Below are 22,847 nucleotides of genomic sequence, written 5' to 3'. Positions count from 1 at the left end.
AGGGAAGGGGCATATTATTGCGTCTATTTTTATCCATGGAGTGACATAAATGTTTTGTCTTTCAGCTTGTCCTTCGGTGGCGATGAGTGGCAGTACCTTGCCAGGTTAGAGACTGGAGCATGCTTACTTATAGAACCTCTTCATGCCTCCTAGCATATAGGGCACACCTCTACTCTCTGACCCGTTGACTAGTTCCGACCCCAGTATGACTGTTATGCACAACATCACTGTAAACTGGACAGGGACAGTACAGTTGACGCAGACAATTTCAAACACTGGACTCTGAAGTGTCAACCCGTACCATTAACACTGCGTAAAATGGCCTGTTTCCGCGTGTGGACTAGTAAGTCAGAATATCTTTAATGATAAGAAGTAGAAGCCCAGTATTGAGAAGTCATGATAAAACAGATTATTTTTACTGATCAGTAGACAACTGTGTATGAATATATCTGCTTTTACACCGACTCACGGTTGTTTATGTTGTGGCTGCAGGTTTCAGGATGATGGAGATGTTTGGCCTGGTGGAGGGTCTGTATGGACGTGTATCAGGAGTGTCCATGGAGCCTGGCACCTTCAACAGCTTCCCCTGCTTTCGACTGCACAACAACTCCCTCCACGCCCAGCCCACCAAGTATGGAAACTAGCATCTTAACTAAAAGGCATTACAGTGCATTATCTTCCATCAATCATGTAGAATTTAGTAGATGCTCTTGTCCAAAGTGACAAAATGTCAGGAACTACAATGATACAGGTTGCATAACACAAGTACATGACACTTCATATATATTATATCTTTATGACAATGTATTTAAGTATTGGCAACACTTACCCAATGATAACAAAAACATCACCTTATAGCATACAACTAACCCTACTCCCCTGAATTGAATCCTCTTTTCATGTCATGTGGCCTAACAATGCTGTTATTACAATGAAGAGGTGGTGATAATGACAGACAGCTGGCCTTGCCTGGTCTATTTCCTCTCCTTTATCTGCAACAATCCCCACACCACATCACACAAAGCATAGTCATTTTGTGTTCCATTCTCAAATTATAATGCAGCAAATGTGGTCCAAATACAGTAGGGAGAAACAATAGCTTCCTGCTCCTAACCTCTCTTTCGAATTGAAAGACACTATTGAAAGAATTTAACTGGCAAGTTGAAACAGCATTTGAAAATGTGTTTAACAACAGTTGAACTCGGTGAAGGTGCTACAGTACAACAAAACTTGCAGTACGTTCAGACTAGAGCCTATTGTTCTGTGAACTTTCCACTCCAGGTTTATCCACCCTGAGGGCTTGCCCTCCGATTACACCATCACCATGCTGTTCCGCCTGCTGCCTGAAACCCCCAAAGAGCCCTTTGCATTGTGGGAGATCCTCAACAAGGACAATGAGCCCCTGGTGGGCGTCATCCTGGACAGTGAGTAGAATGCCGGGGGACGGGGCTGGGACTTGGTTGCTGTCATAAGATAGACAAAGCAATGGACATTTCCCCAGGTGTCTCTGCTCATTTATCAGTTGTGAGCAGCACAAACATTTTGTCAATGTAGGCTACATTTTCAAAAGGTATCCCGTTGCTCAGATTGCACAATGTCTACTAAACCGTCCGTGCCTCCTCTATTTGAAACGAGAACATTCCTCACTATATTCGAGTTGTACTGTATACTGTCAAACGGTTCTCTTTCCAACTCTAGACGGTGGCAAGACCCTCACCTTCTTCAACCACGACTACAAAGGACAGTTTCAGACTGTGACCTTCGAGGGACCTGAAATCAAGAAGCTCTTCTACGGCAGTTTCCACAAGGTCAGAGTTCAAAAGCACTCCTTGTTGTCTTACTTCCTCAGTGCAAACGCGAAATGCTACAACATCACCCTAACACCTCAGAGAATGTCCTGCTTCCTGGCTATAAGCCAGCTTGTTGAGTGATGTTAAGTCACTCTTGTCTGGCTGTCAGTGGAGCTTACAATACCTTTGCCCACATCCATGGCCTGCTGCTAAAATGAATGAGGATGTGCTTTATCTCTTCACTGGCACAGCTATCTGATAGCGTATTCAGGTCACCCACTTGCCAATGTCATAATCATCCTCCGTCTACAGATAACTAACTTTATCATCCATGAGTGAGATATAGGACCTGAAACAAACACAGACCTTTTTTGGAGCAGTTTGTAAATCACTTATGTTATGACTGTTCAAATTGCTTCAACTTTTTTTGCTGCACAATAATAGTACTATATGTCATTTAGCAGACGCTTTTATTCATTGCGACTTACATCCATGCGTGCATACATTTACGTATGGGTGGCCCCAGTGGGACTATAACCCACAACCATTGGCGTTGCAAGTGCCGTGCTCTACCAACTGAGCCACACTGGACCAGTTCACAGTGTGTGGCTGTAGCAGTAACATATACTGTGGGTAATACGGTGCCATTATGATATTCACAAGGAATCCCCTTCATATTTCACCTGCTATCTGGTGAAATTCATTTTGTTCTTTTTAAAATGCAAACCTTGTGGAATGAAGCTGGCACTCCAATATTGCCAGAATAATATACTCATAATTGAATCATAGCCTCTTCCAAACAAACTAAACTATGTAGGGAGGGGGGATTTGATATGACTGAAAGTGACTATGGCCTGTATTCAATTAACCACTGTTGCCTTTTTCCTCAGCAAATTATTACTAGTGATTACTGCAATTCTTTGCCCTGCCAATCCATAAGTATTATCATGTGTAATCTTGTCAGCACTTTGGTGATAATGTGGTAACATTTTAGATTACCTCTCAAGAAGACCTGATTGATGGCCAGATACTTTGCTGATTCAAGTTGTCTAATTCGAATGATTAATCAGGAATCTGTTTTTGTAGGAACAAAGGTGTAAATGCAAAGGAAATGCTACAGTTCCATCATTAGCAGAGCTTTAGCATAGTAATGCACCAATTTCAACAAAGCTGAAAGTGATGTTTCATAAAGACACACATTTACATTTGATATTCAGGTAGAATAGATACACTACATTGCCAAAAGTAAGTGGACACCCCTTCAAATTTGTGGATTCGGCTATTTCATCCACACCTGTTGCTGACAGGTGTATAAAATTGAGCACACTGCCATGCAATCTCCATAGACAAACATTGACAATAAAATGGCCCGTACTGAAGAGCTCAGTGACTTTCAACCTGGTGCCATTGTAGGATGCCACCTTTCCAACAAGTCAGTTCTTCAAATTTCTGCCCTACCAGAGTTGTCCGGTCAACTGTAAGTGCTGTTATTGTGATGATCACCATGCGCAATGCCAGGCATCGGCTGGAGTGGTGTAAAGCTCGCGGCCATTAGACTCTGGAGCAGTGGAAACGCGTTCTCTGGAGTGAGGAATCACACTTCACCATCTGGGAGTCTGACAGACGAATCTAGGTTTGGCGGATGCCAGGAGAATGCTACCGGCCCGAATGCATAGTGCCAACTGTAAAGTTTGGTGGAGGAGGAATAATGATGGTCTGGGTCTGCTTTTCATGGTTCAGGCTAGGCCCCTTAGTTCCAGTGAAGAGAAATGTTAGTGCTACAGCATACAATGACATTCTAGCTGATTCTGTGCTTCCATCTTTGTGGCAACAGTTTGGGGAAGGCCCTTTCCTGTTTAGTATGACAATTCCCCTATGCACAAAGCGAGGTCCATACAGAAATTGTTTTTCGAGGTTGGTGTGTAATTACTTGACTGCACAGCAGTATTCCCTCTAAACTGCGCGCAGGCGTGCAGTACCCCCGAGACTGCCGCAGACGGTCGCGCAGAGTAAATATCAGCCCTTTCTAGACTTTTCCCTGTTAGTTAACACTATCAACATTTCCCTTTACTGTGGCAATTGTGATCAAATCAATGCAATATAAGCCACTTGCAATGCAACACACCGAAACAAAACAAACTATACAAGAGATGTTGTTGTAGGCATCGGAGTAGGATTCTATTGTGCATGACCCAGACCATACTCTACACAGACCAGTGCGGCATAGCCAATCAGACCTGCAGTAGACCATTGCCATATATGGATCCGTGAGTACATGCGCTTGTTTTGAGATCAAAGCAAGAGCTGCATGTAGCCACATGTGCACATTTTGTTCATATCCTTTACTAGTTAGTGAGTTAATTGCCCAGTTTCAGATCATTTGTAGTCAGCAATAGGGGAGTGATTGCTTTCTACAAGGGCACAAAAGGTGTACATTTTGAAAAGCGAGGTAAAGAGCTTTTTTTGTCTTAAAGGGGCAGTGTTGTATTTTGAGACAGGCTTGAATAAGCTAAGTAGCCAATAGGCAGAGGGTAGCATAATTTGTCTGATTCTCTGTAGTAATGGTATGGGAATAATAAAGGATTTTATTTTGTAAAGTGGTTTCTTGCATCAAACAACACAACAACATGTTCAGTCACCTCCTTGTCTGAAGGACAGGTGGCTAAACAGGTTAATGTCAAGCCCGACTTTTTTCAAAAGTCTCATGGAATGTAGGCCTACATTGAACACCACACATTATCTGCTACTGTAGGCTGAATGATTAAACAGCTATTTCCATGTTAAAATGTTATGGGATGCATTTTTTCCATTGTTTTTGATAGTAGGCCAATCTGGTTGTCATGCAGGTGAAAGAGGACCCAAAAGCGACTTAACAGAAACAGAGTTTATTTAAATCCAAACAGGGAATAACAAAAATCCTCTAGTCTGTAGAGGGGAATAACTAGAGAAGCGGCCACAGACTGCAGGTCGCTTCGGGTAGGCGCAGGCCGTAGTTGATAGAGCCACCTGCTCACACGCAGCATCTGATGAAGGCAAAAACACGACAGGACAGGGCGAAACACAATCACAGCATGGTGAATACAAAACGAGGAACCGACGGGACAGGAACGGATCACAAAGGAATAAATAGGGACTCTAATCAGGGGAAAGGATCGGGAACAGGTGTGGGAAGACTAAATGATGATTAGGGGAATAGGAACAGCTGGGAGCAGGAACGGAACGATAGAGAGAAGAGAGAGCGAGAGAGTGAGAGAGGGAGGGGGAGAGAGAGGGATAGAAGGAGGAAAGAACCAAATAAGACCAGCAGAGGGAAACGAATAGCATGGGGAGCACAGGGACAAGACATGATAATAAATGACAAACATGACAGTACCCCCACTCACCGGCGCCTCCTGGCGCACTCGAGGAGGAATCCTGGCGGCAACGGAGGAAATCATCGATGAGTGAACGGTCCAGCACGTCCCGAGACGGAACCCAACTCCTCTCCTCAGGACCGTAACCCTCCCAATCCACTAGGTATTGGTGACCCCGTCCCGAACGCATGTCCATGATCTTATGTACCTTGTAAATAGGTGCGCTCTCGACAAGGACGGGAGGGGGAGGGAAGACGAACGGGGTGCGAAGAAAGGGCTTAACACAGGAGACATGGAAGACAGGATGGACGCGACGAAGATGTCGCGGAAGAAGCAGTCGCACAGCGACAGGATTGACGACCTGGGAGACACGGAACGGACCAATGAACCGCGGAGTCAACTTACGAGAAGCTGTCGTAAGAGGAAGGTTGCGAGTGGAAAGCCACACTCTCTGGCCGCAACAATACCTTGGACTCTTAATCCTGCGTTTATTGGCGGCTCTCACCGTCTGTGCCCTGTAACGGCAAAGTGCAGACCTCACCCTCCTCCAGGTGCGCTCACAACGTTGGACAAACGCTTGAGCGGAGGAACGCTGGACTCGGCAAGCTGGGATGAGAACAGAGGAGGCTGGTAACCCAGACTACTCTGAAACGGAGATAACCCGGTAGCAGACGAAGGAAGCGAATTGTGAGCGTATTCTGCCCAGGGGAGCTGTTCTGCCCAAGACGCAGGGTTTCTGAAAGAAGGCTGCGTAGTATGCGACCAATCGTCTGATTGGCCCTCTCTGCTTGACCGTTAGACTGGGGATGAAACCCGGAAGAGAGACTGACGGACGCACCAATCAAACGACAGAACTCCCTCCAAAACTGTGACGTGAATTGCGGGCCTCTGTCTGAAACGGCGTCTAACGGGAGGCCATGAATTCTGAATACATTCTCAATAATGATTTGTGCCGTCTCCTTAGCGGAAGGAAGTTTAGCGAGGGGAATGAAATGTGCCGCCTTAGAGAACCTATCGACAACCGTCAGAATCACAGTCTTACCCGCAGACAAAGGCAGACCGGTAATGAAGTCTAAGGCAATGTGAGACCATGGTCGAGAAGGAATGGGGAGCGGTCTGAGACGACCGGCAGGAGGAGAGTTACCCGACTTAGTCTGCGCGCAGTCCGAACAAGCAGCCACGAAACGGCGCGTGTCACGCTCCTGAGTCGGCCACCAAAAGCGCTGGCGAATAGACGCAAGAGTGCCTCGAACACCGGGATGACCAGCTAACTTGGCAGAGTGAGCCCACTGAAGAACAGCCAGACGAGTGGAAACAGGAACGAAAAGGAGGTTACTAGGACAAGCGCGCGGCGACGCAGTGTGCGTGAGTGCTTGCTTAACCTGTCTTTCAATTCCCCAGACTGTTAACCCGACAACACGCCCATAAGGAAGAATCCCCTCGGGATCAGTAGAAGCCACAGAAGAACTAAACAGACGGGATAAGGCATCAGGCTTGGTGTTCTTGCTACCCGGACGGTAAGAAATCACAAACTCGAAACGAGCGAAAAACAACGCCCAACGAGCTTGACGGGCATTAAGTCGTTTGGCAGAACGGATGTACTCAAGGTTCTTATGGTCTGTCCAAACGACAAAAGGAACGGTCGCCCCCTCCAACCACTGTCGCCATTCGCCTAGGGCTAAGCGGATGGCGAGCAGTTCACGGTTACCCACATCATAGTTGCGCTCAGATGGCGACAGGCGATGAGAAAAATAAGCGCAAGGATGAACCTTATCGTCAGACTGGAAGCGCTGGGATAGAATGGCTCCCACGCCTACCTCTGAAGCGTCAACCTCGACAATGAATTGTCTAGTGACGTCAGGAGTAACGAGGATAGGAGCGGACGTAAAACGTTCTTTTAGAAGATCAAAAGCTCCTGGGCGGAACCGGACCACTTAAAACACGTCTTGACAGAAGTAAGAGCTGTGAGAGGGGCAGCAACTTGACCGAAATTACGAATGAAACGCCGATAGAAATTAGCGAAACCTAAAAAGCGCTGCAACTCGACACGTGACCTTGGAACGGGCCAATCACTGACAGCTTGGACCTTAGCGGAATCCATCTGAATGCCTTCAGCGGAAATAACGGAACCGAGAAAAGTAACGGAGGAGACATGAAAAGAGCACTTCTCAGCCTTTACGTAGAGACAATTCTCTAAAAGGCGCTGTAGAACACGTCGAACGTGCTGAACATGAATCTCGAGTGACGGAGAAAAAATCAGGATATCGTCAAGATAGACAAAAACAAAAATGTTCAGCATGTCTCTCAGAACATCATTAACTAATGCCTGAAAAACAGCTGGCGCATTGGCGAGACCGAACGGCAGAACCCGGTACTCAAAATGCCCTAACGGAGTGTTAAACGCCGTTTTCCACTCGTCCCCCTCTCTGATGCGCACGAGATGGTAAGCGTTACGAAGGTCCAACTTAGTAAAGCACCTGGCTCCCTGCAGAATCTCGAAGGCTGATGACATAAGGGGAAGCGGATAACGATTCTTAACCGTTATGTCATTCAGCCCTCGATAATCCACGCAGGGGCGCAGAGTACCGTCCTTCTTCTTAACAAAAAGAACCCCGCCCCGGCCGGAGAAGAAGAAGGCACTATGGTACCGGCGTCAAGAGACACAGACAAATAATCCTCGAGAGCCTTACGTTCGGGAGCCGACAGAGAGTATAGTCTACCTCGAGGAGGAGTGGTCCCCGGAAGGAGATCAATACTACAATCATACGACCGGTGAGGAGGAAGGGAGTTGGCTCGGGACCGACTGAAGACCGTGCGCAGATCATGATATTCCTCCGGCACTCCTGTCAAATCGCCAGGTTCCTCCTGAGAAGTAGGGACAGAAGAAACGGGAGGGATGGCAGACATTAAACACTTCACATGACAAGAAACGTTCCAGGATAGGATAGAATTACTAGACCAATTAATAGAAGGATTATGACATACTAGCCAGGGATGACCCAAAACAACAGGTGTAAACGGTGAACGGAAAATCAAAAAAGAAATAGTCTCACTGTGGTTACCAGATACTGTGAGGGTTAAAGGTAGTGTCTCAAATCTGATACTGGGAAGATGACTACCATCTAAGGCGAACATGGGCGTAGGCTTATCTAACTCTCTGAAAGGAATGTCATGTTTCCGAACCCATGCTTCGTCCATGAAACAACCCTCAGCCCCAGAGTCTATCAAGGCACTACATGTAGCACCCGAACCGGTCCAGCGTAGGTGGACCGACAAAGTAGTACAGGACCTTGATGGAGAGACTTGAGTAGTTGCGCTCACCTGTAGCCCTCCGCTTACAGATGAGCTCTGGCTTTTACTGGACATGAATTAACAAAATGTCCAGCAACTCCGCAATAGAGGCACAGGCGGTTGGTGATCCTCCGTTCCCTCTCCTTATTCGAGATGCGAATCCCTCCCAGCTGCATGGGCTCAGTCTCAAAGCCAGAGGAGGGAGATGGTTGCGATGCGGAGCAGGGAAACACCGTTGATGCGAGCTCTCTTCCACGAGCCCGGTGACGAAGATCTACCCGTCGTTCTATGCGGATGGCGAGAGCAATCAAGAGTCCACATCTGAAGGAACCTCCCGGGAGAGAATCTCATCCTTAACCACTGCGTGGAGTCCCTCCAGAAAACGAGCGAGCAGCGCCGGCTCGTTCCACTCACTAGAGGCAGCAAGAGTGCGAAACTCAATGGAATAATCCGTTATGGACCGTTCACCTTGGCATAAGGAAGCCAGGGCCCTAGAAGCCTCCCCACCAAAAACTGAACGGTCAAAAACCCGAATCATCTCCTCTTTAAAGTTCTGGAATTTGTTAGAGCAATCAGCCCTTGCCTCCCAGATAGCTGTGCCCCATTCTCGAGCCCGGCCAGTAAGGAGTGAAATGACGTAAGCAACCCGAGCTCTCTCTCTAGAGTATGTGTTGGGTTGGAGAGAGAACACAATCTCACACTGCGTGAGAAAGGAGCGGCACTCAGTGGGCTGCCCGGAGTAGCAAGGTGGGTTATTAACCCTAGGTTCTGGAGGCTCGGCAGGCCAGGAAGTAACAGGTGGCACGAGACGTAGACTCTGGAACTGTCCAGAGAGGTCGGAAACCTGAGCGGCCAGGTTCTCCACGGCATGGCGAGCAGCAGACAATTCCTGCTCGTGTCTGCCGAGCATGGCTCCTTGGATCTCGACGGCAGTGTAACGAGCGTCTGAAGTCGCTGGGTCCATTCCTTGGTCGGTTCCTTCTGTCATGCAGGTGAAAGAGGACCCAAAAGCGACTTAACAGAAACAGAGTTTATTTAAATCCAAACAGGGAATAACAAAAATCCTCTAGTCTGTAGAGGGGAATAACTAGAGAAGCGGCCACAGACTGCAGGTCGCCGGGTAGGCGCAGGCCGTAGTTGATAGAGCCACCTGCTCACACGCAGCATCTGATGAAGGCAAAAACACGACAGGACAGGGCGAAACACAATCACAGCATGGTGAATACAAAACGAGGAACCGACGGGACAGGAACGGATCACAAAGGAATAAATAGGGACTCTAATCAGGGGAAAGGATCGGGAACAGGTGTGGGAAGACTAAATGATGATTAGGGGAATAGGAACAGCTGGGAGCAGGAACGGAACGATAGAGAAGAGAGAGCGAGAGAGTGAGAGAGGGAGGGGAGAGAGAGGGATAGAAGGAGGGAAAGAACCAAATAAGACCAGCAGAGGGAAACGAATAGCATGGGGAGCACAGGGACAAGACATGATAATAAATGACAAACATGACACTGGTAGGCCTATACTATAATACAATAGCCACAGTAGCCTTCTTGGCCACTGTTTAAACTGTAACTTAGAGGGTACAGCCTCAGTATTCACAGTAAATGCACGCTGGAAGTTGCACAGAATTTTTACAACATTCAGGTTCGTGCTCAGCCGACCTGAAATTTGCTCTATTTTTTTAGGGAATATTGCTGCACAGAGCCCTGACCTCAACCTCATCGAACACATTTGGGATGAATTGGAATGTCGACTGCGAGCCAGGCCTAATCACCAAATGTGATTTTGCTAATGTCTTGAAATTCTCCCATATATTTCCCCATGAGACATCCCATTTCCACGAACCATACAGTAGAAGCTTGATAAGGGTAAAAAATATATATATATTTTATTTGTCACAAAAACGTCTTAAGTCACCCGACTTCAAAACCGACTCTCTCGTTTCGAGTGACTGGTGCAATTCTCAGAGCAGACCTTATTTTACAGCCTCTGTCTCTTTGAACCACTGTCTGCGTTCTGGACTATTAGGGAAAAAAGTATGTCCGCCCGCAACTCTAATGCTGCCCAGTGATTTATTACTCACACATAAGACGTTTCAATCCCACTGCGTCTGTGTTCCAAACAGACCAGGGTTCAAATACTATTTTAAATCATTTAGGATAATTTAGCTGTGTTTAGGATTGACCTTGCCTGGTGCAATGGAACCAATAGAATAGCCACAAAAGTGTAAACCCTGCCAAACTGGCACTCCAGGCAGGCTTTGGCAACGCTCAACGTATTTGAAAGATTTCAAATAGGATTTTAACCTAGGTCTGGTTCTTTAACTTCCCTGTAGCTGCACCTGGCTATTAGCAAGACCAACGCCAAGGCTGTCATCGACTGTAAGCTGGTTGGGGAGAAGGCCATCAACGCGGCGGGCAACATTACCACAGATGGCCTGGAGGTGCTGGGACGAATGGTGCGCTCCCGGGGAAGAAGGACAACTCTGCACCGGTAAGCCCTATAGTCAGACACAGCTGTTTTGACATAGAATTACTAGAATATACTGTAGTTCTAAGGACATCCCGTTCAATATCCATGTCAACATTCCGTAATTGGATTTCTATGCATTTTTAACCTCTTGATTCACCTTATTTTACATGTGTAGCCGGGCTGAATTCTAACGTGCTTTACAGTACAGTAAGATGTTTAGTGTCATACAGTAACCAATACACTGGTGGATAAACTATCTACGGCCTAGGTTATGAATTCCTATAACAGCATTAAGACAGAGGGTTTGAGTGAAGTATAATCACATCAGCACTTCAAGGTCCATTTGCCACTAAATATAAACAAGTCATAGAAACAGAGACACTACAAACTGAACTTTCATAACCAATCGCCCAGTTCCATAAATAGCCCAGATATCCTTGTCATGCAGGTGAAAGAGGACCCAAAAGCGACTTAACAGAAACAGAGTTTATTTAAATCCAAACAGGGAATAACAAAAATCCTCTAGTCTGTAGAGGGGAATAACTAGAGAAGCGGCCACAGACTGCAGGTCGCTTCGGGTAGGCGCAGGCCGTAGTTGATAGAGCCACCTGCTCACACGCAGCATCTGATGAAGGCAAAAAACACGACAGGACAGGGCGAAACACAATCACAGCATGGTGAATACAAAACAAGGAACCGACGGGACAGGAACGGATCACAAAGGAATAAATAGGGACTCTAATCAGGGAAAGGATCGGGAACAGGTGTGGGAAGACTAAATGATGATTGGGGAATAGGAACAGCTGGGAGCAGGAACGGAACGATAGAGAGAAGAGAGAGCGAGAGAGTGAGAGAGGGAGGGGGAGAGAGAGGGATAGAAGGAGGAAAGAACCAAATAAGACCAGCAGAGGGAAACGAATAGCATGGGGAGCACAGGGACAAGACATGATAATAAATGACAAACATGACAGTACCCCCCACTCACCGAGCGCCTCCTGGCGCACTCGAGGAGGAATCCTGGCGGCAACGGAGGAAATCATCGATGAGTGAACGGTCCAGCACGCCCCGAGACGGGACCCAACTCCTCTCCTCAGGACCGTAACCCTCCCAATCCACTAGGTATTGGTGACCCCGTCCCCGAGAACGCATGTCCATGATCTTATGTACCTTGTAAATAGGTGCGCTCTCGACAAGGACGGGAGGGGGAGGGAAGACGAACGGGGGTGCGAAGAAAGGGCTTAACACAGGAGACATGGAAGACAGGATGGACGCGACGAAGATGTCGCGGAAGAAGCAGTCGCACAGCGACAGGATTGACGACCTGGGAGACACGGAACGGACCAATGAACCGCGGAGTCAACTTACGAGAAGCTGTCGTAAGAGGAAGGTTGCGAGTGGAAAGCCACACTCTCTGGCCGCAACAATACCTTGGACTCTTAATCCTGCGTTTATTGGCGGCTCTCACCGTCTGTGCCCTGTAACGGCAAAGTGCAGACCTCACCCTCCTCCAGGTGCGCTCACAACGTTGGACAAACGCTTGAGCGGAGGAACGCTGGACTCGGCAAGCTGGGATGAGAACAGAGGAGGCTGGTAACCCAGACTACTCTGAAACGGAGATAACCCGGTAGCAGACGAAGGAAGCGAATTGTGAGCGTATTCTGCCCAGGGGAGCTGTTCTGCCCAAGACGCAGGGTTTCTGAAAGAAAGGCTGCGTAGTATGCGACCAATCGTCTGATTGGCCCTCTCTGCTTGACCGTTAGACTGGGGATGAAACCCGGAAGAGAGACTGACGGACGCACCAATCAACGACAGAACTCCCTCCAAAACTGTGACGTGAATTGCGGGCCTCTGTCTGAAACGGCGTCTAACGGGAGGCCATGAATTCTGAATACATTCTCAATAATGATTTGTGCCGTCTCCTTAGCGGAAGGAAGTTTAGCGAGGGGAATGAAATGTGCCGCCTTAGAGAACCTATCGACAACCGTCAGAATCACAGTCTTCCCCGCAGACAAAGGCAGACCGGTAATGAAGTCTAAGGCAATGTGAGACCATGGTCGAGAAGGAATGGGGAGCGGTCTGAGACGACCGGCAGGAGGAGAGTTACCCGACTTAGTCTGCGCGCAGTCCGAACAAGCAGCCACGAAAGCGGCGCGTGTCACGCTCCTGAGTCGGCCACCAAAGCGCTGGCGAATAGACGCAAGAGTGCCTCGAACACCGGGATGACCAGCTAACTTGGCAGAGTGAGCCCACTGAAGAACAGCCAGACGAGTGGAAACAGGAACGAAAAGGAGGTTACTAGGACAAGCGCGCGGCGACGCAGTGTGCGTGAGTGCTTGCTTAACCTGTCTTTCAATTCCCCAGACTGTTAACCCGACAACACGCCCATAAGGAAGAATCCCCTCGGGATCAGTAGAAGCCACAGAAGAACTAAACAGACGGGATAAGGCATCAGGCTTGGTGTTCTTGCTACCCGGACGGTAAGAAATCACAAACTCGAAACGAGCGAAAAACAACGCCCAACGAGCTTGACGGGCATTAAGTCGTTTGGCAGAACGGATGTACTCAAGGTTCTTATGGTCTGTCCAAACGACAAAAGGAACGGTCGCCCCCCTCCAACCACTGTCGCCATTCGCCTAGGGCTAGCGGATGGCGAGCAGTTCACGGTTACCCACATCATAGTTGCGCTCAGATGGCGACAGGCGATGAGAAAAATAAGCGCAAGGATGAACCTTATCGTCAGACTGGAAGCGCTGGGATAGAATGGCTCCCACGCCTACCTCTGAAGCGTCAACCTCGACAATGAATTGTCTAGTGACGTCAGGAGTAACGAGGATAGGAGCGGACGTAAAACGTTCTTTTAGAAGATCAAAAGCTCCCTGGGCGGAACCGGACCACTTAAAACACGTCTTGACAGAAGTAAGAGCTGTGAGAGGGGCAGCAACTTGACCGAAATTACGAATGAAACGCCGATAGAAATTAGCGAAACCTAAAAAGCGCTGCAACTCGACACGTGACCTTGAACGGGCCAATCACTGACAGCTTGGACCTTAGCGGAATCCATCTGAATGCCTTCAGCGGAAATAACGGAACCGAGAAAAGTAACGGAGGAGACATGAAAAGAGCACTTCTCAGCCTTTACGTAGAGACAATTCTCTAAAAGGCGCTGTAGAACACGTCGAACGTGCTGAACATGAATCTCGAGTGACGGAGAAAAAATCAGGATATCGTCAAGATAGACAAAAACAAAAATGTTCAGCATGTCTCTCAGAACATCATTAACTAATGCCTGAAAAACAGCTGGCGCATTGGCGAGACCGAACGGCAGAACCCGGTACTCAAAATGCCCTAACGGAGTGTTAAACGCCGTTTTCCACTCGTCCCCCTCTCTGATGCGCACGAGATGGTAAGCGTTACGAAGGTCCAACTTAGTAAAGCACCTGGCTCCCTGCAGAATCTCGAAGGCTGATGACATAAGGGAAGCGGATAACGATTCTTAACCGTTATGTCATTCAGCCCTCGATAATCCACGCAGGGGCGCAGAGTACCGTCCTTCTTCTTAACAAAAAGAACCCCGCCCGGCCGGAGAAGAAGAAGGCACTATGGTACCGCGTCAAGATACACAGACAAATAATCCTCGAGAGCCTTACGTTCGGGAGCCGACAGAGAGTATAGTCTACCTCGAGGAGGAGTGGTCCCCGGAAGGAGATCAATACTACAATCATACGACCGGTGAGGAGGAAGGGAGTTGGCTCGGGACCGACTGAAGACCGTGCGCAGATCATGATATTCCTCCGGCACTCCTGTCAAATCGCCAGGTTCCTCCTGAGAAGTAGGGACAGAAGAAACGGGAGGGATGGCAGACATTAAACACTTCACATGACAAGAAACGTTCCAGGATAGGATAGAATTACTAGACCAATTAATAGAAGGATTATGACATACTAGCCAGGGATGACCCAAAACAACAGGTGTAAACGGTGAACGGAAAATCAAAAAGAAATAGTCTCACTGTGGTTACCAGATACTGTGAGGGTTAAAGGTAGTGTCTCAAATCTGATACTGGGAAGATGACTACCATCTAAGGCGAACATGGGCGTAGGCTTATCTAACTCTCTGAAAGGAATGTCATGTTTCCGAACCCATGCTTCGTCCATGAAACAACCCTCAGCCCCAGAGTCTATCAAGGCACTACATGTAGCACCGAACCGGTCCAGCGTAGGTGGACCGACAAAGTAGTACAGGACCTTGATGGAGAGACTTGAGTAGTTGCGCTCACCTGTAGCCCTCCGCTTACAGATGAGCTCTGGCTTTTACTGGACATGAATTAACAAAATGTCCAGCAACTCCGCAATAGAGGCACAGGCGGTTGGTGATCCTCCGTTCCCTCTCCTTATTCGAGATGCGAATCCCTCCCAGCTGCATGGGCTCAGTCTCAAAGCCAGAGGAGGGAGATGGTTGCGATGCGGAGCAGGGAAACACCGTTGATGCGAGCTCTCTTCCACGAGCCCGGTGACGAAGATCTACCCGTCGTTCTATGCGGATGGCGAGAGCAATCAAAGAGTCCACATCTGAAGGAACCTCCCGGGAGAGAATCTCATCCTTAACCACTGCGTGGAGTCCCTCCAGAAAACGAGCGAGCAGCGCCGGCTCGTTCCACTCACTAGAGGCAGCAAGAGTGCGAAACTCAATGGAATAATCCGTTATGGACCGTTCACCTTGGCATAAGGAAGCCAGGGCCCTAGAAGCCTCCCCACCAAAAACTGAACGGTCAAAAACCCGAATCATCTCCTCTTTAAAGTTCTGGAATTTGTTAGAGCAATCAGCCCTTGCCTCCCAGATAGCTGTGCCCCATTCTCGAGCCCGGCCAGTAAGGAGTGAAATGACGTAAGCAACCCGAGCTCTCTCTCTAGAGTATGTGTTGGGTTGGAGAGAGAACACAATCTCACACTGCGTGAGAAAGGAGCGGCACTCAGTGGGCTGCCCGGAGTAGCAAGGTGGGTTATTAACCCTAGGTTCTGGAGGCTCGGCAGGCCAGGAAGTAACAGGTGGCACGAGACGTAGACTCTGGAACTGTCCAGAGAGGTCGGAAACCTGAGCGGCCAGGTTCTCCACGGCATGGCGAGCAGCAGACAATTCCTGCTCGTGTCTGCCGAGCATGGCTCCTTGGATCTCGACGGCAGTGTAACGAGCGTCTGAAGTCGCTGGGTCCATTCCTTGGTCGGTTCCTTCTGTCATGCAGGTGAAAGAGGACCCAAAAGCGACTTAACAGAAACAGAGTTTATTTAAATCCAAACAGGGAATAACAAAAATCCTCTAGTCTGTAGAGGGGAATAACTAGAGAAGCGGCCACAGACTGCAGGTCGCCGGGTAGGCGCAGGCCGTAGTTGATAGAGCCACCTGCTCACACGCAGCATCTGATGAAGGCAAAAACACGACAGGACAGGGCGAAACACAATCACAGCATGGTGAATACAAAACAAGGAACCGACGGGACAGGAACGGATCACAAAGGAATAAATAGGGACTCTAATCAGGGGAAAGGATCGGGAACAGGTGTGGGAAGACTAAATGATGATTAGGGGAATAGGAACAGCTGGGAGCAGGAACGGAACGATAGAGAGAAGAGAGAGCGAGAGAGTGAGAGAGGGAGGGGGAGAGAGAGGGATAGAAGGAGGGAAAGAACCAAATAAGACCAGCAGAGGGAAACGAATAGCATGGGGAGCACAGGGACAAGACATGATAATAAATGACAAACATGACAATCCTCATACAGGAAAAGCAGTGAGATGGCTAGATAGTCTCTGATAGGCTTGATCATTTTCTTCCTTTGACAAAAACTTTTCACACCTTTTTTTCAAATGGACCCCGTTCTGCAGAGGAGGAGAAAACAGAGCAATCTGTTTGGAGAGACCAATTATTGATTCTTCCTCCTCAATAAGAGCTGTGCAACGAGTCTATTAGCTATGTGTAATACTGAAGAGTTATCATACTTTCGCTCAGGCCTTATTTAGGAGTTCTGCAGCTTGCTGCTGGTTTTATCAAGAGACTAGTAGTAAAGTAGCACAACCTGTATATAATCTAGACGCAACATCCATGAGTTACAGTTCATATAAGGAAATCAGTCAATTTAAATCAATTCATTAGGCCCTAAACTATGGATTTCACATGACTGGGAATACAGATATGCATCTGTTGTTCACAGATATCTTTAAATAAAGGTAGGGGTGTGGATCAGGAAACCAGTCAGTATCTGGTGTGACCACCATTTGCCTCATGCAGCTCCATACGTGTCTTTGCATAGAGTTGGTCAGGCTGTTGATTGTGGCCAGTGGAATGTTGTTCCACTCATCTTCAATGGCTATGCAAAGTTGCTGGAGATTGCCGGGAACTGGAAAGCACTGTCGTACACATCTATCCAGAGCATCCCAAACGCGCTCAATGGGTGACATTTCTGGTAAGTATGCAGGCCATGGAAGAACTGGGACATTTTAAGCTTCCAGGAGTTGTGTACAGATCCTTGTGACATGGGGCCATGTATTATCATTGTGAAACATGAGGTGATGGTGGCAGATGAATGGCACGACAATGGGACTCAGGATCTTGTCACAGTATCTCTGTGCATTCAAATTGCCATTGATAAAATGGAATTGTGTTCTCTAAAATGATGTTGGAGGGGGCTTATGGTAGAGAAATTAACATTAAATTATCTGGAAACAGCTCTGGTGAACATTCCTGCAGTCAGCATTCCAATTGCACGCTCCCTCAAAACATAAGACATCTGTGGCATTGTGTTGTGTGACAAGTGGCCTTTTATTGTCCCCAGCACAAGGTGCACCTGTGTAATGATCATGAGAATTTAATCAGCTTCTTGATATGCCACACCTGTCAGGTGGATGGATTTTCTTGGCACAGGAGAAATGCTCACTAACAGGGATGTAAAACAAATTTGTGCACAAAGCTTTACAACACTTTACATGTTGCGTTTACATTTTTGTTCACTATAAAACAAAGATGTCTGTGTTTGTTGTTCTTTTTGTCCTCAGTTTCAACTGCAGTCGTTTGACATCGTCTGCAGCACGTCCTGGGCCAGCCGAGACAAGTGCTGTGAGCTTCCTGGTCTGGTGAGTTCAAGCCTCACTACTGATCTCATCTACTGACTGACATGGAATGACCCTAACCTTTGTTGTAATGTGTAGTTGCATGTTGTAGGATCATGTCATTTTGTGTCTTGTGGTCGTTATCCTCTTTTTTTCCATCATTATGCTTTGGTCATTATCGTAATCATTAGCTCATTGTCCTCTTGTGTTCCATGTATTGTCATTTGGTCGCACAGTAGCATAGTCATGTTATTGTGGTGTTTCTCACATCTCTCAGAGGAAGGAGGAGGACTGTCCTGCCATGCCCCGGGCCTGCACCTGCACACAGGACAGCAAAGGCCCCCCCGGCCCCACTGGACCCCCTGTGAGGACCCTTCGTCTCTCCTTCATCACCATCATTTGTTACTTAAAGCTGTTGTTGAGCTAGGAACTCATTCATTGCATTCAGTGCCAGATGAACAGACATTTGGAGATGGAGAGGGATATATACATAGCTACAGTACATACACCCGGCCCGGCGTGTGATAGCGTGCTTAGGATGTGTTGAAAGAGTGGGTCTTTAATGTCTGTGATACGTACAGTATGTTGATGGTGTGTGACAGAGGGTGTGTGTTTGTGTGTTATCAACAGGGAGGTCCTGGGATCAGAGGAGGGAGAGGGGACCGTGGAGAACCAGGAGCTGTGGTACAGTACACACACACACACACACACTCACTCATGTAAATAAAAACCCAATGAAAGTCAATGCAGCTTGTAAAACTGAAACCACGATATGTTAGAATTCCACAAGCACTGAGTGGGTGGACAGACACATACCCACATTGATGGATACCTCTCTTCCATAAAAGATCCCTTATACGATGCTTGGCTGAAAACCCACTCTCTCTGAAAATGCCCCCTGCAAAGTTCTAATCTTTTATTCATATCTCATTCTCTCACACGCTATTCGACTCGGGATTGCATGGGTCTTGAAAGTCCCAGACAATTGCACTGGTGGTTGAATGGTGTGTTATTACAGCATGGGAAGGTCTTTGTAATGCAGGCGTCCTCGCAGTGCGCCCATGCTGTCTTCCTACTCTCATGAATTTTATATTCGTCGGAGACGCAGCGTGCCCCCATGAAAGTCAATGGCCTGCGACTGGTTGGCTCACGACAAGACTGACAGAGAGTTGCCTCACGGCGCTCTGATTTGCAGTTAAATCACAGAGTTAGCCTAAAGCCCCCTCAGCCGCCAAGAGCTGGGTCAGATAATGTATAAAGGATGAAGACAGTTGTATGGAATAAAAGATTTATGAACATATTGCTCGCCCTCCACGAAACCTCGCACAGCACACTATTGATATTCATGTCGTCAACTTTTGAAAGCCTTAGATTGCACTTCCGGTGTTATGGTCTTATATGTCATTAAAACATGTTTATAGTACTATATTACCAGCTAGCAGTTCAACATTCACAAATTGGTATTTTGTTGTTGTTTAAAATTATTACTTTCATACTACATAGAGGTAATGGCTGTAGAAAATAGGGGATTTAACTAGATCTGTATTAAAAATAGATCACTTTATCTCTTTGTTAACTATATTCTAATCTATTTGATCAATGTGTTATTCTGTCTCTATGACAGGGCCCGATAGGTCCAGTTGGGGACGCTGGCACTCCTGGGCTGCAGGGGCCTCCTGGCCCCCAGGGCCCCAGCGGCCGCACCATCATGGGCCCCCCGGTAAGACACACACACATACGCATGCACATACACACGCTCACACACACCATCTAATACTGCACATATTAGAGGAGTCTAGTTTCCCGACATACATAACACAGAAACAGTACCAGATTCACCTAGGCCTGCTATAAAGTCCACCATGTAAAAGCTGTTGTAATACTCAAGAGGTCGATTCTTTCTCTCTCTCAAGGACTGATGTTGAACATAAGCCATAAAGGAGGAAGGATGTATCGTAATCTAATGGATTTAACTTTACTAAGGCAATGTTTAAGCCAACATGTGTGTTGAGAAAAACTTGTTCAAGGAATCAGGAGAACTCCTTTATCAGCAATAAGAAGTTTATTCAAGTAATTGCAAGGAAGATCGGCTCTCAGGATGAACCCGGAGAGGATCTTGATTATTTACAAGTCACTCAGTCTTTATATACTCCACCTACACAAAGAGCTGCTTAACCCTCAAAAAGAGTCAAGTTTACAAAAGAGCTAAGGGTCATTATCTCTACTCCCTTTAAACGTTCAAACAAACAAAACCAGGTTCTAACCGGTTCTCACAGCCGATGTGTCTAAGATAGTGGAATGATCCGATCTTTAGAGCCAAAACAGACTGGCAAATAATTCAACCTGGATGGCTTTTAGAGATAAGGAACGAGTAACAAATCACTCCTTTGTAGGGTGTATGAAGAGGTTACTGGTCAGCTGCGGAAGATTACCAGTGACTGTAACAAAACCATTTTTCACCCACAAAAACATTAGAATGTAATAAATAAATTTTGCTTCAACACATGGTACATTTTTCTCTATGGTATAACATACACACATTCTATATCGATGACATGATCTGTTTGTTGTTAATTCAGGATTATGGTGACAGTAAGGGTCATTAAGGGTTATTAATCTTAGGGCTGAAATCCTGTTAACGGGAGGATATGACAACAGCCAGTGAAAGTGCAGGGCGCCAAATTCAAAACAACAGAAATCTCATAATTACAATTCCTCAAACATACATGTATCTTATACCGTTTTATAGGTTATTTTGTTGTTAATCCCACCACAGTGTCCGATTTCAAATAGGCTTTATGGCGAAAGCACCACAAACAAGGTCACCACCAAGCCACAGAAAAACCCAGCCATTTTTCCAGCCAAAGAGAGGAGTCACAAAAAGCACAAATAGAGATAAAATGAATCACTAACCTTTGATGTTCTTCATCAGATGGCACTCATAGGACTTCATGTTACACAATACATATATATTTTGTTTGGTAAAGTTCATATTTATATAAAAAAAATCTGAGTTTACATTGGCGCGTTACGTTCACTAGTTCCAAAAACATCCAGTGATCAGAAATACTCATCATAAATGTAGATGATAATACAAGTTATACACATGGATATGGGTAGGGGGCAGCATCTGGAATTTTGGATGAAACTCATGCCCAAATCAAATGGCCTGCTACTCGGGCCCAGAAGATATAATATTCATATAACTGGTAGATTTGGATAGAAAACAATCTAAAGTTTCCAAAACCGTTAAAATAGTGTCTGTGAGTATAACAGAACTGATTTGGCACGCAAAAACCTGAGAAAAATCCATTCCAGAAGTTTTTTGTTGTTGTTGGTTTTGTATTTTTTTATTCAATGCCATTACAGTATCCATTGACTTAGGACTCAAATTGCAGTTCCTATTCCTTCCACTAGATGTCAACAGTATTTAGAAATTGTTTCAGGCTTGTATTCTGATAAATGAGAGAGTAAGACTAGTCTGAATGAGTGGACCCTGACGTGTCACAGAGCTTTTTCATGTGCAATCCCGAGAGAGTGCATTTCTTGTTTACCTTTTATATTGACGACGTTATTGTCCGGTTGAAATACTATAGATCATTTAGGCTAAAAACAACCTGAGGATTGAATATCAACATCGTTTGACATGTTTCTATGAACTTTACGGATACAATTTAGATTTTTTTTTTGCCTGTTTTGACTGCGTTTAAGCCTGTGGATTACTGAAGAAAACATGCAAACAAAACTGAGGTTTTTGGCTATAAAGAGACTTTATTGAACAAAAGGAACATTTATTGAGTAAATGAATGTCTTCTGAGTACAACCATATGAAGATCATCAAAGGTAAGGGATTAATTTTATCTCTATTTCTGAGTTTTGTAACTCTTCTGCTTGGCTGGTTACTGTTTGTAATGATTTGTCTACTAGGCTATGTTCTCAAATAATCGTAAGGTATGCTAACGCCGTAAAGCATTTTTTATATCTGACACAGTTGTTGGATTCACAAGAAGTTCATCTTTAAACCTATGTAAAATATGTTTTCTGAATTTGAATTTGGCGCTCTGCAATCTCACTGGATGTTGGCCAGGTGGGACCCTAGAGAGGTTAATGCAACCACTGTGTCAGATTTCAAAAATACTTTACGGAAAAATCAAACCATGCAATAATCTGAGACGGCGCTCGGAAAATGTATCAAATTAGCTGCCATGTTGGAGTCAACAGAAACCAGAAATGACATGATAAATATTCCCTTACCTTTGATGATCTTCATCAGAATGCACTCCCAGGAATCGCAGTTCCACAATAAATGCTTGATTTGTTCGATAATGTTCGTTATTTATGTCCAAGTATCTACTTTTGTTAGCGTTGGTACACATATCCAAACACTTGTGTGTTTGGACAAAAACTTCAGACAAAAACTTCAAAAGTTATATAAGTCGAAGAAACATTTCAAACTAAGTATAGAATCTATCATTAGGATGTTTTTATCATAAATCTTCAATAAGGTTCCAACCCGGAGAATTCCTTTGTGTCTACAGAAGCAACAGAACGCAAGTCGATATCATGTGGAATGCACGTGACCAGGAAATGGCTCTCTGCCAATAAGCTCACTCATTTAGCTCTTATTCAGTCCCACAACACAGCAGAAGCCTCATTCAAGTTTCTAAAGACGGTTGACATCTAGTGGAAGCCCTAGGAAGTGCAACTTCATTCATATCCCAATGTGAATTCAATAGGACCTGGGTTGAAAATATACCAACCTCAGATTTCTCACTTCCTGTTTGGATTTATTCACAGGTTTTTGCCTGCCATATGAGTTCTGTTATACTCACAGACATCAT

General features: G+C 46.2%; 1 protein-coding gene across 1 annotated transcript in view; it reads left to right on the top strand.

Annotated features, from left to right (window-relative positions):
* Positions 1-22,847, top strand: part of LOC124011991 (collagen alpha-1(XIV) chain) — a 95,034-nt gene that overhangs the window by 54,014 nt on the left and 18,173 nt on the right. Inside the window, 10 exon segments of the mRNA XM_046325311.1 lie at positions 66-104; positions 493-631; positions 1,282-1,424; positions 1,699-1,808; positions 10,773-10,908; positions 10,911-10,930; positions 17,953-18,030; positions 18,284-18,370; positions 18,637-18,690; positions 19,631-19,726. Coding sequence (XP_046181267.1) covers positions 66-104; positions 493-631; positions 1,282-1,424; positions 1,699-1,808; positions 10,773-10,908; positions 10,911-10,930; positions 17,953-18,030; positions 18,284-18,370; positions 18,637-18,690; positions 19,631-19,726 — 902 coding nt within the window.

Source organism: Oncorhynchus gorbuscha, linkage group LG24 (assembly GCF_021184085.1).
Source record: "Oncorhynchus gorbuscha isolate QuinsamMale2020 ecotype Even-year linkage group LG24, OgorEven_v1.0, whole genome shotgun sequence".
Taxonomy (NCBI): Eukaryota; Metazoa; Chordata; class Actinopteri; order Salmoniformes; family Salmonidae; genus Oncorhynchus; species Oncorhynchus gorbuscha.
Note: the sequence above shows the minus strand (reverse complement) of the source record. Positions and strands in the feature narration are given on the sequence as shown.